Here is a 24,346-nt window from a genome sequence, read left to right on the forward strand (position 1 = left end):
ACCTCATTCAACTGAAAACTTTATCCATTCCTTTCCATCTGCTTACCTAACTTGAAAAGGAGCTGCAAAACGTTGCTTTTAGCTGTATACTAAAATTCACTCGATTGTGACTTGAAAGACCTGCTGTTTTGTTTGCTAAGCCTGTTTGACCAAGGCTATCTGCATTTTACAATCCTCTCCTGGCAGCTACTGTTAACCCTTTGTGGGATTTTTCCCTACATTCTCTCATGCTTCTTAAATCAGGTATTACCAGACTTCCATGTTTCAAATGACATATCTTTCCATATTTTCAATTACAAAGGATGGAGTTTAAGACTAGGGAGGTTTTGCTGCAACTGTACAAGGCATTAGTGAGGCCACACCTGGAGTATGTTCAGTTTTGGTCTCCTTACCTGAGAAAGGACGTACTGGTGCTGGAGGGTGTGCAGAGGAGATTCACTAGGTTAATCCCAGAGTTGAGGGGACTGGATTACAAGGAGGGATTGAGTAGACTGGAACTGTACTCGTTGGAATTTAGAAGGATGCAAGGGGATCTTATGGAATCATATAAAATTATGAAGGGAATAGATAGGATGGATGCGGGCAAGTTGTTTCCACTGGCGGGTGAAAGCAGAACTAGGGGGCATAGCCTCACAATAAGGGGAAGTAGATTTAGGACTGAGCTTGGGAGGAACTTCTTCACCAGAAGGTTGTGAATCTATGGAATTCCCTGCCCAGTGAAGCAGTTGAGGCTCCTTCATTTAATGTTTTCAAGATAAAGACAGATAGGTTTTTGAAGAATAAAGGGTTATGGTGTACGGGCGGGAAAATGGAGCTGAGTCCCGAAAAGATCAGCCATGATCTCATTGAATGGCGGAGCAGGCTCGAAGGGCCAGGTGGCCTACTCCTGCTCCTAGTTCTTGTGTTCTTATGTTCAAACAAAAGGTTAATGCTCAAGATAAGAGCTCATGGAGCTGGGGTAATATATTTGTATGATTAGAGGCTGGCTAACAAAGGAAGCAAAGAATATGGAAAAAGCATTTTTAAGTTGGCAAGCTGAGTATTGCAAGGATTAGTGCTGGGGCTTCAGCCATTTACAGTCTAAATGAATGACTTGGACGAAGAGACAGAGTAATAATGTATCTAAGTTTGCCGATGATGCAAAAAGCTAGGCGGAAACGCAAGTTGTGAGGAGGATACAAAGGGTCTGGTTAGGTTAGTCGGAACAAGTTGGCAGACGTCATATAACTTGATGAAGACTGAGATTATTCACTTCAGTCGTAAGAATAAAAAAGCAGAATATTCTTTAAAAGGTCTGAAACTTGGAAATGTTGATGTTCAGTTGGGATGTATTCGTACAAGGAACACAGGAGGTTAGCCGAAGCAATTAAGAAGGCAAATTACATGTTGGCCTTTATTGCATGGAGATGAAATACAAGAATAAGGATGTCTTGCTACAAGAATAAGGATGTCTTGCTACAATTGTGTGTCTTTAGTGAGACCATACCTGGAATATACTGTGTGCAGCTTGGTTGTGATTTTTAGGGAAGGATATACTTTCACTGAAGGGAGTGCAGCAAAAGTTCAGCAGATTGATTCCTGGGTGAAAGACTGAGTAAATTAGGCCTATGCTCACTGAATTTTAGAAAAATGAGAGGCGATCTCAATCAAACATGTAACATTCTGAGGGATTTGAGAGGGTAGACCCAAGAGGTTGCTTTCCCTAGTTGTGGAATTTCGACAAGGAGGGCACAGTTTCAGAATAAGAGGTTGAGATGAGGGAAACATTTCTTAATTCCAACTAATCAGTGTTTAGAATTCTCTACCCCAGAGGGTTCTGATGCTCCATTATTAAGTATACTGAAGGCTGAGACAGAGACATTTTTCGTGTCTTGGAGATTGAAGGGTATGAGGAGTGGGAGGGAAAATGGAGTTGAGGCCAAAGATCAGCCATGATCATACTGAATGGCAGAACAGGCTCAAGGGCCCATATGATCTTCTCCTACTCCTATTTCTTGTGTTCAATAAATAGCAGAATATGGTGGCCTGTGGAACATCAGTGTTGAAAAAACTAAACTTGATCTTCAAAGAAACCAGGTTCTCTTTAATGAAATCTCCATTCTTTTGTTCTCCTCTCTTGTGCCTCCCAACATCCCCCGCCTCCCACCTCAAAATAGAATATTTGCAGGGGATTTGTACGTTTCTTGGCAAATTGATATAACTTTCAGATTTCACATTGATTTGAGGTGTTGTTTATCTTGTTTTTACTTCTTCTCTGGCCACATAATGCAGAATCATTCGACAATAACGCTGTTCTAAACTAGTTGCAAGAAATCATGAAACAACAGTCCAGTTTTTTTGAAACTCTAGCTTAAACAGCTTTGCCATAGCCATCTGAGCCATCTCTAGATTGCCCTTTAGATTAGATTTTAGAATTATTATCACATGTACTGAGGTACAGTGAAAAGTATTGTTCTGCGTACAGACCAGGCAGATCGTTCCATACATGAAAAAACATAGGACATACGATGAACGCACAATGTAAATACATAGACATTGGGTGAAGCATATGGAGTGTAGTACTGCTCAGTAGAGAAGATGCATGGAGAGATCAGTTCAGTCCATAAGAGAGTCATTCAGGAGTCTGGTAACAGCGGGGGAAAAGCTGATTTTGCATATGTTAGTCCGTGTTCTCAGACTTTTGTATCTTCTGCCAAATGGAAGATGTTGGAAGAGAGAATAACCCGGGGGGGGGGGTGTCTTTGATTATGTTGCCTGCTTTCCCATGGCAGTGGGAGGTGTAGACAGTGGATGTGAGGCGAGTTTGCATGATGGACTGGGCTGTGTTCATGACTCTCTGTAGTTTCTTACGGTCTTGAGCCGAGCAGTTGCCATACCAGGCTGTGATGCAGCCAGGAATTTGAAACTGTCAACCATCTCCACCTCGGCACCATTGATGCAGTCAGGAGTGTGTACGACACTTTGCTTCCTGAAGTCAATGACCATCTCCTTAGTTTTGCTCACATTAAGGGAGAGATTGTTGTAATTGCACCATGCTACTAAGTTCTCTATTCTCCCTCCTGTACTCTGACACACCGTTGTTTGAGATCCTACCCATTACGGTGGTGTCATCGGCAAACTTGTAGCTGGAGTTGGTACCGAATTTTGCCACTCAGTCGTGTGTGTGTGTGTATATAGGGAATATCATATATAGTAGGGGGCTAAGTATGCAGTCTTTTGGGGCCCCAGTATTGAGGACTATTGTCAAGGAGGTGTTGTTTATCCTGACTGATTGTGGTCTATGGGCCAGGAGGTCAAGGATCCAGTTGCAGAGTGATTAGCCAAGTCCTAAGTTTTGGAGTTTTGAAATGAGCTTGGCTGGAATTATGGTGTTGAATACGGAGCTGTCGTCAATGAATAGGAATGTGACGTATGAGTCCTTGTTGTCAAGTTGCTCCAGGGATGAGTGTAGGGCCAGTGAGATAGCTTCTGCTGTGGACCATTTGTGGCGGTGTGCGAATTGCAGTGGATCTAGGCATTCTGGGATATAGAGTTGATGTGTCTCATGACCAACCTTTCGAAGCACTTCATTGTGCACGGTAGCATTGTGGATAGCACAATTGCTTCACAGCTCCAGGGTCCCAGGTTCGATTCCGGCTTGGGTCACTGTCTGTGTGGAGTCTGCATATCCTCCCCGTGTGTGCGTGGGTTTCCTCCGGATGCTCCGGTTTCCTCCCACAGTCCAAAGATGTGCAGGTTAGGTGGATTGGCCATGATAAATTGCCCTTAGTGTCCAAAATTGCCCTTAGTGTTGGGTGGGGTTACTGGGTTATGGGGATAGGGTGGAGGGGTTGACTTGGGTTGGGTGCTCTTTCCAAGAGCCGGTGCAGACTCGATGGGCCGAATGGCCTCCTTCTGCACTGTAAATTCTATGATAATCTTATGATAATGATAGATGTCAAGGTCACCAGACTGTAGTCGTTGAGGCACGTTGCCTGGCTATGTATGATGGTGGTCTTCTTGAAGCAGGTGGGAACCTCGGAACGGAGTAGGGAGAGGTTGAAGATGTCCGCGAACACACCCGCCAGTCAGCCCATGCAGGATTTGAGTGCATGACCAGGGACTTTATCAGGACCCCTTGCTTTCCGAGGGTTCACTGTCAAGAAGGCTGATCTGACTTCAGAGGCTGTGACGGTAGGTATGGGTGTGTCTGAGACTGCTGGGGCAGTCGACAACTTGTATAATTCTCAGCAGCCACTTTGTAACAGTATTTAGTCACTCTATTTGTGTTTTAGTTGATGGTTTAACTTCTATATTTAGCTCTGATTCTCCAGAGCTTTGACCTGTTGTTGTTTCCTCAACTTTTATATAGATGGAAGCTGTTGAAAACTTGATTATTGCTCCCATATCTGGGCAGGCTGTTGCAGTACTTCGCTTGTGTTCCTGAACAGAATACAAGAAAATTCTTGGTGTCTGTTGAGCATTTTCTCTTCAACCTCTCTCACACACCCTTTTATGTCTTTATCCAGTCCACATTACTGTAATTGGCACAATTTTATGCTTTCCTCTTATTCTGAGCTACAACAATGCCAACTTGTATGCTCTCTCTTTCTTCAGCATCCTTATCGTATTGAAATCAAAACAGGCTGCACTGCTACTCAAAATGTATTATTCTCTAACCTCCTATCTGTTAAATGTTTTACCTCCTACAGTCTGCAAGCTTTTAAAATATGTGCTTGGTGTTACCTATCACTACTTTGTGACTTATCACAGTTCCAGTTTTACTCAGTTTCAGCTTTGGTGCTTGCAGGAAGGACTTTTGCTCTTCCACCTTCATTAAATAAAAATATGGATACCATGGTCTCCCTGTGCTCAAGATCAAAGGCAAGAGTTTTGCAACTAACTAAGCTCAATTACATCTTCCCAACTTATTCTTGGTTTTTCGTTAGTTTCTTACCACCAGCTTTAGCGGTATTCTGGTTATATTCCTGGACTAATAATGTGAAGGAGCTGAATTTAAGAAGACCGTTGTCGGCTCAGTGCGCATCAAGCTCTGCAAATATGTCTGATGAAATGCTAAAAGACAACTGTAAGAGCATATGATGTCTTGTCACTAATATTCCATCTGGCACCTTCAAATACAGATTCTCCTGAGACATCGGAGGAAGGGTGTAATTTACACCAGGTACACAAACTCCAGTTGAACGTTTCCTCCTTTTCTGAGGGAAAATACTAAGGTGGCTTATAAAACATGGAGCAGCTGTTATTACAAAGGAGATAATGGGTCCGAGTCTCCTCTGAGTGGCAGTCAGAATCGGGTTCTCATTCCACTCCTCGATTCTTACCCAGAATCCTGTCTTACCTGACCTTCCAATTGCGGCCTGGCATAAAAGGTCAACTCTGGTAGATGCAAGGAGGCCATGCTCCCTTTGTTACGGCCCTAGCTGCCATAAACCAGATAACTTAAAGGTCCAGCCAAGCTTGTACATCCTTGACAGACCAAAGAGAAGGTAAGTGGGTAGAATTTGTGGTAGTGGGGAGGGGGGGTGGCAGTATCCGGTCAGGGCTTGGGATGGCGGGGTGGGTGTCAGGTTGGGTCCCAAGGTGGGGTGTGGAGGAGGGAAGTTGGTTCTGGGTCTGGGGCCAGACAGTTTGGGCCTTGTGGGTGGAGGTGTAATCGGGTCTGACTGGACCTTGCGTGGGGGGTGTCTGGTCAAGCCTGGGGGTGATTATTCTAAGGTAGATTTCTTAACTTTTGGCTGTATGTTTGAAAGAGCTTGCATTCATCTGGCATCTTTTACGACTGTTGGCTGTCTGGTAATGCTTTTTAGACAATGAAGTACTTTTGAAGTGCAGATACTAATGTTGGGAACATGCAACATTGAATTTGTGCATAGAAAGGGCTCACACACGCACTGAATTTAATGACCAGCTAATCTATTTTTTGTGATGTTGTTTGATGGATAAACATTATCTAGGACACATGATAAACTCCTCTGCTTCTCTTCAAATAGTGTGTGAACTTTTATGGTTCACCTGAAAGGGCCGATGAGGCTTCTGTTTTGCATTTTATCCATAATATGACACCCCTGAAAGAATGCTCAATGATGACCAAGATTATGTGCCCAATCCTCCGGAATGGGGTCTGAGCTTTCTAAGACCGAGACCATGCTACCATTGAGCCACGGTTGACATGTGAAAGCGTTCAAATTATTCAACAAAAGTTTATGATAGTGGTAAATTTCTAACAGTTATCGTTAAATCACCCATCCTGTCCTTGAAATAAGTAAAGCAAGACAGATTTATTTGTGTGTCAGCTGCAGCTCAGATGGTAGCATTCTTACCACCGAGACAGAGGGTTCTGAGTTCAAGTTCCCATTCTGAACTTGAGCACAGAAATCAAGGGTGAAATCCAGCACAATACTGAGGGAGTGCTGCATTGTCGGAGCTACCTCCTTTTAGATGAAATGTTAAACCAAGACTCATGAAAGAAGAAGAGCACGGAAATTATCCCAATATGTGGCCCCTAAGTCAACATCACAAAAACAGATTATCTAGCCATGATCACATTGCCATTTGCAGGTGCTTTCCGTGTGTGAATTAACTGCTGTGTTTTCTACATTGCAACAGGGACAATGGGCACGATTCTCCCAAAAGGGAACAAAGTTGCCTACGAGCACGTTTAGCCACATGTTTCCCAGCACTCGCATAGCCACATGGCTATTCAATGCGGCTCATGTTGAGTAAGGAGCCTATAGGAATCTTAAATTTATAGGGAATCTTAACCTGTCGAACTACACCAAGTTTGGGGGAAGCTTAGTTGATGAATCAAGTCCTGGCGCAATACGACAAGTTATAAGATTTGTACTATTTGTAGACTGTGTTAAGTAGTTCGATTCCTTGTATTATTCGACTGTGTATAGTTGAAGGAATTTATATCATCTCTGCTATTCGGTTATCAGTAGCACTTTGCGAATACTGGAACTCAGCAGAAATTTGCAGTATAAACTCCTCAGGTGCCAAAAAGAATTGTTTTATTTGTAGTCGCTTGATTACAATTTGAAAGTCATTTAAAAGGCAATTCGTAGACAATTCGAAGCTTTCAGAGAATTACAGACATTATCTTTCTTTGCTTAGGCAGACAGCTCGAAAGTAACTTTTTAAAAGGTCAAAGTCTGGCAATGAAACATGAAGAGAGAGAGAAAGCTAATCTTCAGCTAAACTCAAACTCAAAGTCAAAAGTGGACTAACATCACTGACACAGACTGTTAGGCTGACAGAACCCCCAAAGACAATAACCCAAAAACTAAACACTAAAACAAAACTGGAGACTAGAATCAAAGGCAAAAACTGACTAAACTAACAGAAAGACAACACAGCACAACACACCTTCAAAGACAATAAAAACACAGACAACACACGAAAAACTAAACTAAAATGGCCGGGGAAACTTTTCAGTTATACACTTTCATATCTGTCTTAAGTCATCTAATCACACCCCAATATAATCCTAATTGGTTTGGGTTAGACTGAAACACATTTGATTTGATGGCAAGCCGTCCATCTTCAATGTGCAACATCAGCTTTTCTGACCTAGCTGTTATCTGCATTGTGAACAATGGTGCCTTCATGTTGCCGTGTAGTCAGTCCCTGTCCTTGACAATTAGCACAAGCAGTGTCAAATTATCTTGAAAATATGCATTTGCCAGAACAACGGACTTCAGTAAAAGTGAATTATGCTGTATAAATGGGTATTTAAAACTGGGGCTCAACATTTATGCTTAAACAGCTATCTTTTACCTATACTAGTTGTATTTGAAATACTTGGCTTCTACAGAGCCTGAACAGGGACCACACAGCTGAGGCTGTACATAGCTCCGTTTTGTACAGTGGGGCGTTCCAACGAGCGTGAGATCAGGACGCTATTTAAAACACGTGTCCTGATTTTCGAGGCCCCCAAAACGATCCCCAACCACCACACTATCCTGAACGCACTATGGAAGGGTCTCCCTCCCCCCAGGCACCGCCGACTCAATCACACGCATGAAAAAAATGGCAGCTTGGCACCTTGACGGTGCCAAATTGGTCACCCTGTCAGTGCCCTTGCCAGCTAGTGGTGCCACCTCAGCCTTGTGGCAGCACCAGGCTGGCACCCAGGTGGCATTGCCATGTGCCAGGCTCACACTGCCAGGGTGCCCTGCTGGCACCAGAAGTGCCAGGATACCACCCTGCCCAAAGGGCATGCAGCTGGGGGCCTCAGCTGCCCTGAGAGGCCTCCACAAATGCCATTCTGTCTGGTCCCCATTTGTGGGGACCGGTACTGAATGGTGCTTACCCAAGGTCTCTGGGGAAGGGGTTGGGAGAAATTGGAACTTGTAATTATTGACTGTTGGCTATAACAAGTGGTTGTACATTTGACATGCTCATACCAGAAGAATGTGTGTGGAACTGTCTGCTTTTGCCAGGTGATGTGGAGCAATGGACTACTACTATTTCAATGTAGATGAGAAATAGTTTGAAAAAAATTGCATCTTGGGTTTTTGGTATTTACATTTTCTAATCCTCATAAAATCAGAAATTATTTTCTTTCCTTCCACATTATTGAAGCAATCACATTTATGTGCCATCTTGCTGCATAACAGCCTGGTTGCTGGTTCTTCATTTACAGCTGTTTTGTGTCAAACTTTATCCTGTTATTTTGGCAATGATGTTGGATCTGCAAACTGTCCTTCAGGCAGATACCATTCTCTGGTGCACCAGCTCTGGTTTAAAAAACAAATGGACAAGTAATTAGATGCCACAAGTTTTCCTGTTCCACAACCACTTCTCTAATAAGGAAGCATGGGGAAATATATTATTCTGATTTAGTGTTTCAACAAAATCCACTATCTTGACATTGATGTTTCCTTCTGCCTCAAAGGCGTCAACAGATATCAGCAGGACAATCTGGCTTGGCCTGAATCACAGGGCACTGAATTCTGTACACATCACGAGCTAAGTTCCTCGGCAATCACAACGTCTCGTGTATTATGTAAATATGATATTATGCTTCAAAATTTCTAGTTAATTAACCGCTCAGCCAATTTCTTTTTGGAAAAACACATTCCTTGTTGGTCATGTCTCTCATTGAGCTGACTTACTGGAGAGGAAGAAATCTGGAGAGAAGTCTGACATATGATCTTGATCAAAGTTGAGCCTCACAGTCAAGCATCAGCAGTCCCAGAACCTTTGATTTTGAGCAAATATTTGGACTGGCCCAGGACTTGCTTTTTTTGATGGAAGAATCTTTGCTCGAAATACAGAATAGTCATCAAGAACCCGATTACCTGTTACGACACCCTGGGCGAGTGCCAGGAGTTAATTCCAGTCCCACAGACCCTGGAGTCCCAAGAAGTGATTTAACGAATAATTCGTATTTTCCGTAGATCTTGAACCCTTAACTGCTCCAATGAGTTACAGACACATAGGGCTGGATTCTCTGCTCCCCCACACCGATATCGCATTCAGCGATGGGGCGAAGAATCCGTTTTAACACCAATATCAGCAGCTGCGCCGGTTTTTGTATTTTCAGCCCCCTGTAAAGCGGCGTACACGAGGAGTACACAGCGCTGATTATCCACAGCCTCATGCCATTGCCTGAGGCCCGCCCCGCAATGCTCCAGCCCCGACCGGCCAAGTTCTCAACGGCGTGGTTTACGTGTGCTCACACCGTCTGAGAACCTCGCGTGGCGGCTGCGCACACAGTCCGGCACGGCCACAGTCGGGGAGGGCTGATCCGCGGGCAGGAGGGGGGGGCTTCATTCGCGGCTGGGGGCACAGTGGGCGGGCGGTCCGGGACGCGCGAGCGGCCGAAGGGGATAACTACTTTTGCAGTCCAGGTCCGCGGGCTAAGTCCGCCATGGCATGCGTGGTCACGGAACTGGAAATGCTCAGGGCCGGATTGACAGCTAGAGCTGCGAGCTCTACGCGGCCTCCTGCTAGCCCCCAGCAAAACAGGGAATCATTGGCCATTTTGCGCCATTTTTCCTAATTTAAAAGACCACCATTTTCACACCTGCCTTAGTCTCAAAAACGGAGAATCCAACCCCAGATTTATATGTAAAACATTTACAAGGATATCCGTCCACCAGACTACCTCATCCCAAGACCCTGTACCACCCTCTACCCAGACACACACAAGGCAAGGGTCGTCGGGGAATAAAATAAAATAGGAAGTAAAGGGGTAGGTCTGAGATGAGTCTTCACTACTGTGGTTGCAGCCTCTGGGAAATAGATTTACTCGAGAGGTTCAGGTTGGCACAATTCTGTCCTTCATCCACCAAATGGTATTTCACCTCAGAATTCCAGGTTAGTCCGATTCTGTCCTTTGGCCACCAAGTGGGGCTAAGTTGGAGAGTTCAGAGCAGTGCAGTTCTCGTTGTTGGCCACTTGATGGTGCTGTACACAGGATGCTCAGATCCATGCACTTCTGCTTTTCTGCCACCAGACGTAGCTTTCACCTCCCTGTGAGAACAATACAGCTCCGGTCCTAGAGTTTTGTTGTTTTGACTGGCCTGATTCCTGTACAACACTGGTGGTTTTATCGCATATGCTCCCACTTTAAGCCTTAATTCTTCAGCTCTTCCCACCCCTGACACAGTTCAAAGGCTACTGACCTTGTACCTTCACACTCAAGATCTCTTTCCCAGTTCTGTTGGCTGTCTGTCTATCTGTCCTTTAAACAGGAAAGTATTCACACATTTCGTCCAGCACAGAGAGAGAGAGAGAGAAAAAAAAAAGGAGAGAGGGTAACTTCTGGGTCTTACTTCGCTGGCTGCTTAACAGAACTGAACAAACGATGGCACTTCTCCAGAAGACCCATCTTCTTCCCTGAAAGTTACTGACTGGCTTCACCAACCACAGCCATGATAGGAGAAGGTTGAAAATCCTATATGCATTGATTGGCTGCTTGCCAAGTCTATCAAATGACATCACAGATTCTGCCACAGAACCTAAAGGAGAGGTTTTCGGACCAGCCCATCTGAAAGAGGGTTTTCCCCCGTGTCCAAAGACAACAATTAAAACAGAAATCCTAAAGGGTGGTGGAACTTTGTAGCAGCTACCCAGAAGAATATCAATTAGTTCAGGCAGTAGGACGGGCATTGAAAGGTAACACAGGACAGACAGACAGACAATATACTAACATATCAGACAGCAGTCTCTTCATCTAGAAGCCTCTCTGACCCCCAGATGTCTGAGTCAACAGTGAAACATACTGGCGCAATAGTCATTCAGATCTTCTATCTGCATTATAGAAGTTTGTTCATGGGAATGAAATGAGGCCAGGTTTCTGGCAGAATGCCTCATTGACTGGGAAATGGATTCAGATGACAGGTGAATATATTTTACACAGTTTCCTGGAAGGAAGAAAAAATTGCACCTCAGTTTTTCATCAGGAATTTGTGAACCTCCTGCTGCCTCAGCCTAATACGATAAATTATTTTGTTCATATAACTAATCCGTATCAGCTGAAGAGATATACTAAAGGATGGGTGATTAGCGGAGTTAGAATTGCAGTCGCAAAGCCTGGGTGGTAACATGATAAATTGACACTATGGGCATGAGACACCTATTCCCACTACCCCCATCCCCACTATCATCACTACCCCCAGCCTGCCCACCAACCGATGGGTTACTCTGGATTTTGGTCAAATCCATGGATAAGCATGATAAATAATATATACTTTAGGAGTAGTAGCTTAAATATCAAGTTCACACTATGAAATTTCATGAGCACTCTTGTGGCTTTTGCTATGTGTGTGACTTTTATGATGACGGCATTTCTTTGCTTCCCTCTTTTTCTAGCTATGTGCACCAGTCTGATTGCTATTTAGTATCTATCTATTTTCTGTGCCCTTCTTCCTTCTCCCAGCTCTACAGCTCACGTCTTTCCTATCAGCCCTTTGCTACACTTGGTGGTGGTTCAGCTGACCTAGCCTGTTGCTCAGCAGCTTTAACTGCTGGTGTAAATACTGCTCATCCACATCAGGTAAATCAAAGATTCATGCTTGAATAAACTCAACGTTGCTTGATCCAGGGACCCAGTTTAACCACAGTAGTTGACTATATTTAAAGTACCACAATTTCCAAAACAGAAGAATGTAACCCTGACCATTATTCTTTGTTTGTGTCAATTAAAAAGCAGGAAACAATGCAATTGCACTTTGATATGTTGGACCCTCGTTGTTGCTTGCTTCAGTGATGATGACAACTTTCTAAAATAAACACCAAATACTCAAGTTTGCATGGGAACATGGCCTCAGCCCTTTTCCATTTTTAAAGTTTCTTTTAGGATAATTAGCAAAAGAACAAAGGAAAGAGAATTAAGAAGTGCCTGAAAGCGTAATGGATGGACACTATCATTTTGGACTTTGTAAGGCTGGGGAAGGTGCCGAGGGTCAGGAGGACCCTGCTACGGAGGAAGAGGCAGCATGAGGGGTTGACGTTGCTGAACCTGCGTAATTATTATTGGGCGCCGAATATGGATAAGGTGGTGGGAAGGAGAAGAGATAGAGTGGGTTAGGATGAAGGAGGAATCTTGTAAGGGGTCTAGTTTCAGGGCTATGGTGACGGCAGCGTTGCCAATGGCTCCAAGTAGGTATTCAGGGAGGCCGGTGGTGCAGTCCACGGTGAAGATATGGAATCAGTTGAGGAGGCATTTTAGGGTGGAAGGGATATCTGTGTTAACGCCGCTGTGCGAGAATCATGGGTTTGAGCCGGGGGAGGATGGATAGTGTATACATGAGATGGAGGGAAGTGAAGTTGGTCAAGGTGAGGGATCTGTATTTGGAGGAAGCGTTCATCAGTCTAGAGGAGCTAAGGGAGAGGGTAGAGCTGCCACGGGGGAGTGAGTTCAGGTATCTGCAGGTTAGGGACTTTGCATGAGGGGGTTATCTAGGTTGCCAGGATGCTGGAGCAACTGCTGCTCCCGGATGTGGAAGGGGAGGGAAGAATTGGGGATATATACAAGTGGCTGGGGGAGATGGGAGGTGAGCGGGTGGTGAAGATCAAGGAGAAATGGGAAGCGGAGTTGGCAGGGGAGATCAATTGGGGAGTGTGGAGTGAAGGTAAATGGGATCTCCTCTTGTGCAAGGATGAGCCTGATACGGTTTAAGGTGCTGCACATGGTGCATATGACTCGGGCGAGAATGAGTGGGTTCTTTCAGGGGGTAGCAGGTGAGTGTGAGATTTTTGGATGGGGCAGTGAATCACGTTTTGGGGTTGCAAAAAATTGGGAAGATTCTGGGCGGGACTGTTTGCTGGCTTAGCCAGGATAGTGGAGGAGGAGGTGGACCTAAACTCTTTGGTAGCGATATTTGGGGTGTGAGAGAAGCCGGAACTCATGGAGAGGAGGAAGGCCGATGTCGTGACCTTCGCCTCTCTGATTGCACGGCGGCGAATTTTACTGGAGTGGCGGTTGGCATTACCGCCGGGGGTAGCGGCTTGGTGGGGTGACCTGTACGACTTCCTGTGTTTAGAGAAGATAAAGTATGAGTTAAAGGGCTATGCAGGGTGTTAAGGGGCTATCTATGCAGGGGGTTTGAGAAAAGGTGGGGGATGTTTGTGACCGTGTTTGAGGAGCTGTTCGTCACGGGGAGTGTGTGTGTGGGGGGGGGGGGGGGGGGGGGGGGGTGGAAAAGAGGAAACATTTCTATAGATTGTATAGTTGATTGCTGGGAAGTATGTTTCTCGGTGTGATTATTTGCTTCAACCTGTTTTGATACATGTTTGTAATAAAATACATTTGTTTAAAAAGAAAGGAGAATGGAAGCAGATTCATAATGACTTTCAAAAGGAAATTGGACATGTACATAAAGTGGCACATAGGCTGAATGGCCTCCTGTGTTGTATGATTTTATAAACTTGCTTGGTTGGCGAGAGGAATTCAGTGTCGTTACTGATTAACGTATCTCCCATCGTACATTGAGAAAAATCCAAGATTATTTTTCCTCCATTCATTTCGGCAAACCAGAATATAGAAGTTGAATCATCATTTTATAATGACATCTACTGCTTCACTAAAATTAATAAACAGAGGGAAATGTATGGCACAGTTGAATGGTATTTTGAGTAAGATTACAATGCCTTACCGTCTTGGAGACTGGCCATGTTAAATATAGACCTGTCTGTTTCCCAGAACAGCTGAATTGACATCAATAAGGCTGTGATTTTACACTGACCCAGAAACTAAAGTCGATCAGTTCAAACCACAATACACAGCATCCAACTAGGAACAAGTTACGGTTGGATTTGAAACCAATATAATTTTTTTTTTTTAATAAATATTTTATTGAAAATTTTTGGTCAACCAACACAGTACATTGTGCATCCTTTACACAATATTATAACAACACAAATAACAATGACCTATTTTATAAACAAAAAATAAATAAATAATAAATAACAAAAATGAAAACTAACCCTAATTGGCAACTGCCTTATCACAAGTAACACTCTCCAAAAATATAATTTAACAGTCCAATATATAATTATCTGTCGCAACGACCTATACATATTATACAGTATATATTAACAACCCTGAGAGTCCTTCTGGTTCCTCCCCCCCCCCGATCCTGGGCTGCTGCTGCTGCCTTCTTTTTTCCATTCCATCTATCTTTCTGCGAGGTATTCGACGAACGGTTGCCACCGCCTGGTGAACCCTTGAGCCGACCCCCTTAGAACGAACTTAATCCGCTCTAGCTTTATAAACCCTGCCATGTCGTTTATCCAGGTCTCCACCCCCGGGGGCTTGGCTTCTTTCCACATTAACAATATCCTGCGCCGGGCTACTAGGGACGCAAAGGCCAAAACATCGGCCTCTCTCGCCTCCTGCACTCCCAGCTCTTGTGCAACCCCAAATATAGCCAACCCCCAGCTTGGTTCGACCCGGACCCCCACTACTTTTGAAAGCACCTTTGTCACCCCCATCCAAAACCCCTGTAGTGCCGGGCATGACCAAAACATATGGGTATGATTCGCTGGGCTTCTCGAGCACCTCGCACACCTATCCTCCACCCCAAAAAATTTACTGAGCCGCGCTCCAGTCATATGCGCCCTGTGTAATACCTTAAACTGAATCAGGCTTAGCCTGGCACACGAGGACGACGAGTTTACCCTGCTTAGGGCATCTGCCCACAGCCCCTCCTCGATCTCCTCCCCCAGCTCTTCTTCCCATTTCCCTTTTAGTTCATCTACCATAGTCTCCCCTTCGTCCCTCATTTCCCTATATATATCTGACACCTTACCATCCCCTTCTCTCCTTCCTCATCCCTCACTCCCCCTATTTCCCTCGCTGCTCCCCTTTTCCTCAATTGGTGTGCCAGCAACCTGCTCGCCTTCTCCCCATATTCGTACTGTACACCCTGTGCCTTCCTCCATTGTGCCTTTGCAGTGCCCGTAGTCAGCAAGTCAAATTCTACATGTAGCCTTTGCCTTTCCCTGTACAGTCCCTCCTCCGGTGCTTCCGCATATTGTCTGTCCACCCTCAAAAGTTCTTGCAGCAACCGCTCCCGTTCCTTACTCTCCTGCTTCCCTTTATGTGCCCTTATTGATATCAGCTCCCCTCTAACCACCGCCTTCAACGCCTCCCAGACCACTCCCACCTGGACCTCCCCATTATCATTGAGTTCCAAGTACTTTTCAATGCACCCCCTCACCCTTAGACACACCCCCTCATCTGCCATTAGTCCCATGTCCATTCTCCAGGGTGGGCGCCCTCCTGTTTCCTCCCCTATCTCCAAGTCTACCCAGTGTGGAGCGTGATCCGAAATGGCTATAGCCGTATATCCGTTCCCCTCACCTTCGGGATCAACGCCCTTCCCAGCACAAAAAAGTCTATTTGCGAGTAGACTTTATGGACATGGGAGAAAAACGAGAACTCCTTACTCCTAGGTCTGCTAAATCTCCATGGGTCTACACCTCCCATCTGCTCCATAAAATCTTTAAGTACCTTGGCTGCTGCCGGCCTCCTTCCAGTCCTGGACTTCGACCTATCCAGCCCTGGTTCCAACACCGTATTAAAATCTCCCCCCATTTTCAGCTTTCCCATCTCTAGGTCCGGAATGCGTCCTCGCATCCGCCTCATAAAATTGGCATCATCCCAGTTCGGGGCATATACGTTTACCAAAACCACTGTCTCCCCCTGTAGTTTGCCACTCACCATCACGTATCTGCCCCCGTTATCCGCCACTATAGTCTTTGCCTCGAACATTACCCGCTCCCCCACTAATATAGCCACCCCCCTGTTTTTCGCATCTAGCCCCGAATGGAACACCTGCCCCACCCATCCTTTGCGTAGCCTAACCTGGTCTATCAGTTTCAGGTGCGTTTCCTGTAACATAACCACATCTGCCTTAAGTTTCTTAAGGTGTGCGAGTACCCGTGCCCTCTTTATCGGCCCGTTCAGCCCTCTCACGTTCCACGTGATCAGCCGGGTTGGGGGGCTTCCTACCCCCCCCCCTTGTCGATTAGCCATCCCCTTTTTCCAGCTCCTCACCCGGTTCCCACGCAGCTGTATCTCCCCCAGGCGGTGCCCCCCCGCCCATCCCCTCCCATACCAGCTCCCCCCTCTCCCCAGCAGCAGCAACCCAGTAATTCCCCCCTCCCACCCCCCCCGCTAGATCCCCCGCTAGCGTAATTACTCCCCCCATGTTGCTCCCAGAAGTCAGCAAACTCTGGCCGACCTCGGCTTCCCCCCGTGACCTCGGCTCGCACCGTGCGACGCCCCCTCCTTCCTGCTTCTCTATTCCCGCCATGATTATCATAGCGCGGGAACCAAGCCCACACTTCTCCCTTGGCCCCGCCCCCAATGGCCAACACCCCATTTCCTCCACCTCCCCTCCTCCCCCATCACCACCTGTGGAAGAGAGAAAAGTTACCACATCGCAGGATTAGTACATAAAACTCCTCTTTCCCCCCTTTTTAACCCCCCTCTTCGCCCCCCACATTCGCCCCACCACTTTGTTCAAACGTTCTTTTTAATAACCCGCTCATTCCAGTTTTTCTTCCACAATAAAAGTCCACGCTTCATCCGCCGTCTCAAAGTAGTGGTGCCTCCCTCGATATGTGACCCACAGTCTTGCCGGTTGCAGCATTCCAAATTTTATCTTTTTATGAAGCACCGCCTTGGCCCGATTAAAGCTCGCCCTCCTTCTCGCCACCTCCGCACTCCAGTCTTGATAAACGCGGATCACCGCGTTCTCCCATTTACTGCTCCGAGTTTTCTTTGCCCATCTAAGGACCATTTCTCAATCCTTAAAACGGAGGAATCTCACCACTATGGCTCTGGGAATTTCTCCTGCTCTCGGTCCTCGCGCCATCACTCGGTATGCTCCCTCCACCTCCAACAGACCCGCCGGGGCCTCTGCTCCCATTAACGAGTGCAGCATCGTGCTCACATATGCCCCGACGTCCGCTCCCTCCGCACCTTCAGGAAGACCAAGAATCCTCAGGTTGTTCCTCCTTGCGTTGTTCTCCAGTGCCTCCAACCTTTCCACACATCGTTTCTGATGTGCCTCATGCGTATCCGTCTTCACCACCAGGCCCTGTATGTCGTCCTCATTCTCGGCTGCCTTTGCCTTCACGACCCGAAGCTCCCGCTCCTGGGTCTCTTGTTCCTCCTTTAGCCCTTCGATCGCCTGTAGTATCGGGGCCAACAGCTCTTTCTTCATTTCCTTTTTGAGCTCTTCCACACAGCATTTCAAGAACTCTTGTTGTTCAGGGCCCCATGTTAAACTGCCACCTTCCGACGCCATCTTGGTTTTTGCTTGCCTTCCTTGCCGCTGTTCTAAAGGATCCACTGCAATCCGGCCACTTTCTCCTTTTTTCATCCGTATCCAGGGGGGATTCCCTTCTGGTTTACCGCACAGTGTTTTTAGCCGTCAAAATTGCCGTTAGGGCTCCTATCAAGAACCCAAAAGTCCGTTTCACCGGGAGCTGCCAAAACGTGCGACTCAGCTGGTCATCGCCGCACCCGGAAGTCCCTTGAAACCAATATAATTTAACAGTCCCATTGATTTCCATGGGGTTTCTCCAGTATGGCTCGCTGTCAGCAATATCACTAACTCAAGGGAAATTGGATGGAAATTGGAGCTTTCTGAAGAGTAATGAATTTTAATTTTTTTAAATCTCCAGAAAGTGTAATTTTTGGCAGGTTTGGTGGGGTGTTCCTCGACAGCCATGTTGACGCAATCGCGATCCTTATTCAACAGCACTTGGTGCCGAAATTGAGCCCCAACATGAGTCTCGCCATTACTGGCTGTCTTGCCGTCCGATTCGCCAGACTTGCGCCTCAGCGTTTTGTCGCTCACAAGGGGGAACTGCTTTTAAACACACCCTCAGCACTCACTCTCAGTCAGCACACAATCATGGAAGTGTGCAGACCTGCTTTTCCCTTTGGTGATGCTGACCTGACCTGCGAGACAGGCCATCCTATTACCCCGAAGGGGTCAGAGGCCCAGCAGCAGGTTCTGCAATTGCACCTGGGAAGCAGTGGCAGTGGCTGTTAGCACGGGCAGCATGACCAGGAGGCTCAGCATCCAATGTTGGAAGAAGACCAACAACTTCACCGAACTGCGAGGGTAAGTTATCACCTCTCCCTTGCATCGGTTCCGCCTGCCACCCCATAAATTCCCAAGCCTCCACCGATTACAGACTGACACCTCGCACTTTCCCTACACCGCTCTTCGTGTTTGTTCCTCAACACCCACGAGGACAACTGCTTCATGTCCAGGTGCGGTGTCCACATATGCCACCTGCTATTGACCACTTTGACCCATCAAGTGTGCGGCTCACAATGCTCTCTTTGTCTCCGCAAGAGAAGATAGCCCATAATAAATGGAACGGGGGGGGGGGGGACGCTAGTGGGAGGTGCGGTATCAGAAGTTTATGAATCCTCACCCACGATGAGGAACGGGCCCTAGAGATCGCAGGGTTGACCAAGGAGAGAGCAGTCACCAATAGCGACGTTGGCCTGCGTCACAGAGGTGACGATCCACTGCCCTTTCACCGAGATAACCTGTCTCAAGTGAGTAGTTCATTTCAGACAAAATGATCCTTTCCTCTCACTGACCACATGTCCATTGTCTCGCAGGACCTCCATCTGATGGGACCAGGCCATCCGGAGTCGTCTCCCCCCACCCACTCATCCCGCCCCCCCCCCCCCCCTCTTCCCTCTCCGAAGAGAACACTGGAGAGGCAGCTATGTCCCCCTCCTTCCACCAGTGCAGAGCCACACCTCGATGGGTGACATGAATGGACAGGCTTCTGGAGCACAATCTGGTGAGCACCCCACAGTTGCTCCATCGGGTGGAGGTAGGAACATCCAAGGGAGACAGCAGTCAGGTCTGCTGGTCCCAGGACTCAACTGGGTCCCCGTCTGATGTCGAGCCTCTGTGCCAGGCTCTCCCAGAGCTGATGCAGATGATAGGACACAGCCGTAACATTCCAGAGAGGATGTCAGGTACATTCCAGCAAGTACATAGTCGATTGGAGGAGTCCCAAATGCTTCGATTGTAGAAGATATTGCCGACCACGTGTGGCACGGACCACAGTTGAAAGCCGGGAGCGAGACACCCGTGGCTTGAATTTGGTGTCCAAGGCATGGCTAGGTCTGTGACGACTGTGGCTGAGGGCCTTGCGACTTGTCCCAGTCGCTGAGGGATGTGTCCCAGAGTCAGGTGGACATTGCCGAGTCACTGCAGAGCGTAGCCCACTCACAGAGGAGCATCGCTGAGGGCATCAACACAATGGTGAAGATAATGGGGAGCTGCACACAATCTGAACATATCGCTGAGAATCCTGCTGTCCGGACATCTTGGTGGGCTTGGTCCAGGTTGAATGCGATGTAGTTAGATGCCTGGGCATACAGGGCAACTGTGACCTCCCGGATGCACCTGGGAACTGTAGCTTGAGAAAAGCCGTACAGGTCTCCTTCTCGAGCCCTGGCAAGATCCAGTTGCATAAACGTTCAGGGCTGCAGTGACCTTAATGGCCGTTGGGAGCGGGTGTACTCCTCATCTATGGGGTGCCATGTCCATGAGCACACGTGCCGCACTGTCTTTATGCTGAGACAGAGTATCGTGCAACACATGCGGTCTGTCGTCTAATCGAAAGACCAACAAGTCTCTACATCTTGGGCCGTCCTTTGTCCTCCTCGATCTGATGAGCGGCCGGGTCTTCAGGGTGTGCGGCAGCCCCCTGCACATGGGTTGCCACCTCCAGCATGCGTCATCACTGCTAATGCCTTCTCCGGCGTCTGCCTGCCTAAGCTGCCAGCAGCAATACTAAGGCAGCCTCTACGGGATCCACACCAACAAACATTTTTTAACCTGGAAGAAATTGGGGAAGGAGAGAGACCGACAATCAGTAAGGGCTTCCATCCCGGGACCCTCAAGTCCCACAAGCCCCCCTCTCCCTTGCCATGACTCTGCTGTCTTCTCTCAAAGTGCCGTCCAGTGAGCCAGTTGTGATGGCAAACCAGCCAGAACAAGACCCTAGACCTCTGCCGGAAACATGTGGGAGGCCTTGCTCACTCCTGATCCACACATGTACCCTTTGGTCATGAAAGGATGCACAGTGCTGAGGCCCAGCTCTTATGTTTGATTGTTGGCAGCTGCCTCTGTGGTGCTGATGCTTCTGGAGTTCAGGCACATTGTTGAACCTTCAAAGTTTCCTTGAGATGCAATGCACTAATCATCCTCTGAGGATCCCTGGAATAGGCATTTGAGAGTTGAGAATATTTTGTTTATTAAATGGTCAACAGTAATCAAGATTGGAAAATCAACTACGTAGCATTCCACATATCACACTAACCATTAAACAACAAGGAAACATCATCGTTCCATATGGCACCAATATAATGCAAGATCAGCTCATGTTCACGAGAAAAAAACAGTATCACCCCTCACAGGTTCCTCAACAGAAACGGAGGATAAGCTTTGGGAATGTGTAACAAGTCCACAACTTTGTCGTAGAAATGATCTGTCCACCCATTAAAGGAAACAGCAATAGCGGCCTCTTGGCATTTGCAGCCACTAGCAGGAGCAAGCAGCAAACATAACCTGCAAATATTTAAGTTTATTGTAAGTATCAAAATACAAAAGACCCAATGAGGTCACCATAACTGTATCAAAATACAAGAGGACACCAATCACTTGGCACCCAGAACACACTCTCCTTCCCCCCTCCCCCCCCCCCCCCCAACCTACATCAGCAGAAAAGCCCACCAGCCTAGCCCACTGGAAAAGGCCGCACCGTTGCAATCATTGCTGATTTTCATGGCATCTCTTAACTGTCTTGTGCCCTAAGAATGTGATTGCACACAAGCATAATATGCTTAGTGCTTCTACACAATTAGTTAATTCTTGGACTATACATATCTACATTATTTCAGGTTTTCATGCCCATTACCTTACTGTCTCCTTTCAGGATCATTTGCTTTCAGTGTATATAATGTGCATGGTTAACTGTTTATTCTTGAATGATATAAGGGACCAGGTAACGCGAGTCTGATTAATTCCAGGTGGGTGGTTGCGGGAGGGAGTGCTGAGTGCCAAGGCAGGTTGTGGAAAAAGGCCTGCCTCAATTCGCTGAAACTTTGTCCCAGTTGTTTCCTTAAATTATAGGCCCTTCCCACCAAATTATAGGGCCTCACCCACAACACCCCATCATCCCTCCCCCATCCACTTCCGATGCCCTCTTCATGCTCCCATGCCCTCCAGCCTTCCCCATAGTCCTTGTGTCTGCACATTCTCCCCGTGTCTGCGTGGGTTCCTCCGGGGGCTCCAGTTTCCTCCCACTACTGGAAGATGTGCTGTTAGGTAATTTGGACATTCTGAATTCTCCCTCTGTATACCCGAACAGGCGCCGGAATCTGGTGACTAGGGGCTTTTCACAGTAACTTCATTTCGGTGTTAATTTAAGCCTACTTGTGACAATAAAGATTATTATTATTATGTCAAGACACTCAGTATCCACCATGGGTAAACCTCGGGTGCCGCATTGAGCTTAAATTTAAAAAAGGTCTAAGTATCTATTACAGCCTTTACTACAGTGACACAAGGTCCCATTCAAGATATTTAAATTCCCTCAAGTACTTAATCATTTGTAAATTTAAAAATATTTTTATTAATAAGCCCACATCAAAGATGGTTAACCTTTAAATAAGAGATAGGCAAATGAAGAAAGGTGGGATGGGGTAACAAAGGATGATATAGGGGGAAAAATTATTAGCTGAGTAATAAAAATGTAACATGAACTTGGGTGGAGCTATAAAAAAACAAGGGGCTGGTGGACCAGTATATAGGACCCATATTCATGTTTGACAACATATAAATCAGGATATTAAAGATGCATGTAACATGGGCAGATGCAATAACCATGGGGAACTGTAATCTTTTTATCTCCTCAACCAATCAAATTTACAGTAATAATGTTGTACACAAATTCATGAAATGCATTCAAAACGTTTTTTCAATCAATATTTCAAGGGAACTATGGAGCAGACTCATTTTTGATCTAGTATTGTGCAGTGAGACAGGGATAATAACTACTGTAGTTAGGGCAGCAGGGTGGCACAGTGGTCAGCACTGGGACTACGCCACTGAGGTCACAGGTTCGATCCCGGCCCTGGGTCACTGACCATGTGATGTTTGCACATTCTCCCCGTGTCTGCGCGGGTTTCACCCCTACAACCCAAAGATTCGGTGGATTGGCCACGCTAAATTGCCCCTTAATTAGGGGGGGGGGGAATTTGGGTACTCTAAATTTATTAAAAACTTAATAACTACTGTAGTTAAGGAACCTCTGCGAAGAATAATCATAATAAGACAATATCACAGCACCTTGAGCTAGTCCGTGGTCAATTCCCGCCCCTCCTGGCACAGGTGAAATAAGATTTTATTTAAAATACCCGAGGTCCTTTGTTGAACCAAATAAACCACAGTCACCAGGTTTGTAAATTTTAACACAAGTTGGGGCAGCACAGTGGTTAGCACTGCTGCCTCACAGCACCAGGGACCCGGGTTCAATTCCGGCTTCTGGTGACTGTGGAGTTTGCACGTTCTTCCCGTGACTGCGTGGGTTTCCTTTGGGTGCTCTGGTTTCCTCCCACAGTCCACAAATGTGCAGGTTAGGTGGATTGACCATGCTAAATTGCCCCTTAGTGTCCAAAAGGTTAGGTAGGGTTACTGGGTTGGGGGGTAGGGTTGAGGTATGGACTTAAGTGGGGTGCTCATCAGGACTTCCGGTGGTGGCATGTAGGAGGAAGTCGCACGTTGGGTGGCTCCTGCTTGAGACTTGATTTTTTAGAACTTGATGCCCGTTTGTTTGAAGTGGATTTCTTTGTTTTCCTGGGACCGGGGAGTGGGGCCTGGGCAGGGGCCTCCACACTAGCAAGCTCAAGCTCAGGCTCGTGAACAGTGGAGGGGCTGCAGTCATTGGAGCCTGGGCGAACAGGTTTCGATGGACTAGGAGGTGTGAAAAGTCGGGGGAGGGGAGCGATACTGGGTGAGGTGTGGCGAGCGAGGTGTTTTCGAGAGGAAGTGGATGGAGTGATTCTGGAAGGGGGGGTTAGTTTTAATGGTAACATAGGGATGGGCAGTGGGCAGGGCCCGGAGTTATGATGATGGGGGTGGGGGGGGTCAGGCTAGTTACGTGGAGCGTGAGGGGTTTGGGGAGGGGAGGGGGGGCAGTGAAGAGGTCAAGATTGTTTGTGCACCTAAAAAGCTTGATGTTGTCATGCCACAGGAGACTCATCTGAAGGTGAGAGACCAGGTGAGGCTCAGGCAGGGCTGGGTGAGCCAGGTATTTCATTTGTGGTTTGACAAGGTGCGGGGGGTGGGGGCTGGTAGCGGTTTTGGTGGGTAAGAGAGTGAGGTTCCAGATGGAGCAGGTGGTGGAGGACCAGGGGGGCAGAGACGTGATAGTAACAGGAGCATTGCCGGGGGGGGCGAAGGCGCTGACTGTGCTTATGAGGGAAATGGGAGAGGTGGAGATTCTTGCACCTGGGGGAGCGGGAGTATTTATTTTTCTCTTCGGTTCATAAGGTTTATTCAAGGATGGACTTTTTTGTAGTAGGGAAGGCATTGCTGGTGAGGGTTAGGGGATCAGACTCTTCGATAGTAGTGATCTCAGATCATGCGTCACATTGGGTGGACATGGTCCTGGAGAAGGGGGTAGCGCAGAGACCGGGGTGGAGAATGGGTGTGGGGTTACTGGGGGACCGATGTTTTTGTGAGACAATCAGGAAGGTGATTGAGGAGTACATGGGCTTTAACTATACAGGGGAAGTATCGCAGGTGGTAGAATGGGAGGTCCTGAAGGTGAAATT

General features: G+C 47.0%; 1 protein-coding gene across 7 annotated transcripts in view; it reads left to right on the plus strand.

Moving 5' to 3' along the window:
- Nucleotides 1-24,346, plus strand: part of atg13 (ATG13 autophagy related 13 homolog (S. cerevisiae)) — a 197,843-nt gene that overhangs the window by 133,211 nt on the left and 40,286 nt on the right. The window contains exon 12 of one of the 7 annotated variants that reach the window (XM_072518887.1): nucleotides 11,891-12,007. The exons of the other annotated variants lie outside the window; for them this stretch is intronic. Within the exon in view, the coding sequence (XP_072374988.1) occupies nucleotides 11,891-12,007 (117 nt within the window). The remainder of the gene's footprint in view (nucleotides 1-11,890; nucleotides 12,008-24,346) is intronic. 7 annotated transcript variants of the gene reach the window in all.

Source organism: Scyliorhinus torazame, chromosome 10 (assembly GCF_047496885.1).
Source record: "Scyliorhinus torazame isolate Kashiwa2021f chromosome 10, sScyTor2.1, whole genome shotgun sequence".
Lineage (NCBI taxonomy): Eukaryota > Metazoa > Chordata > Chondrichthyes > Carcharhiniformes > Scyliorhinidae > Scyliorhinus > Scyliorhinus torazame.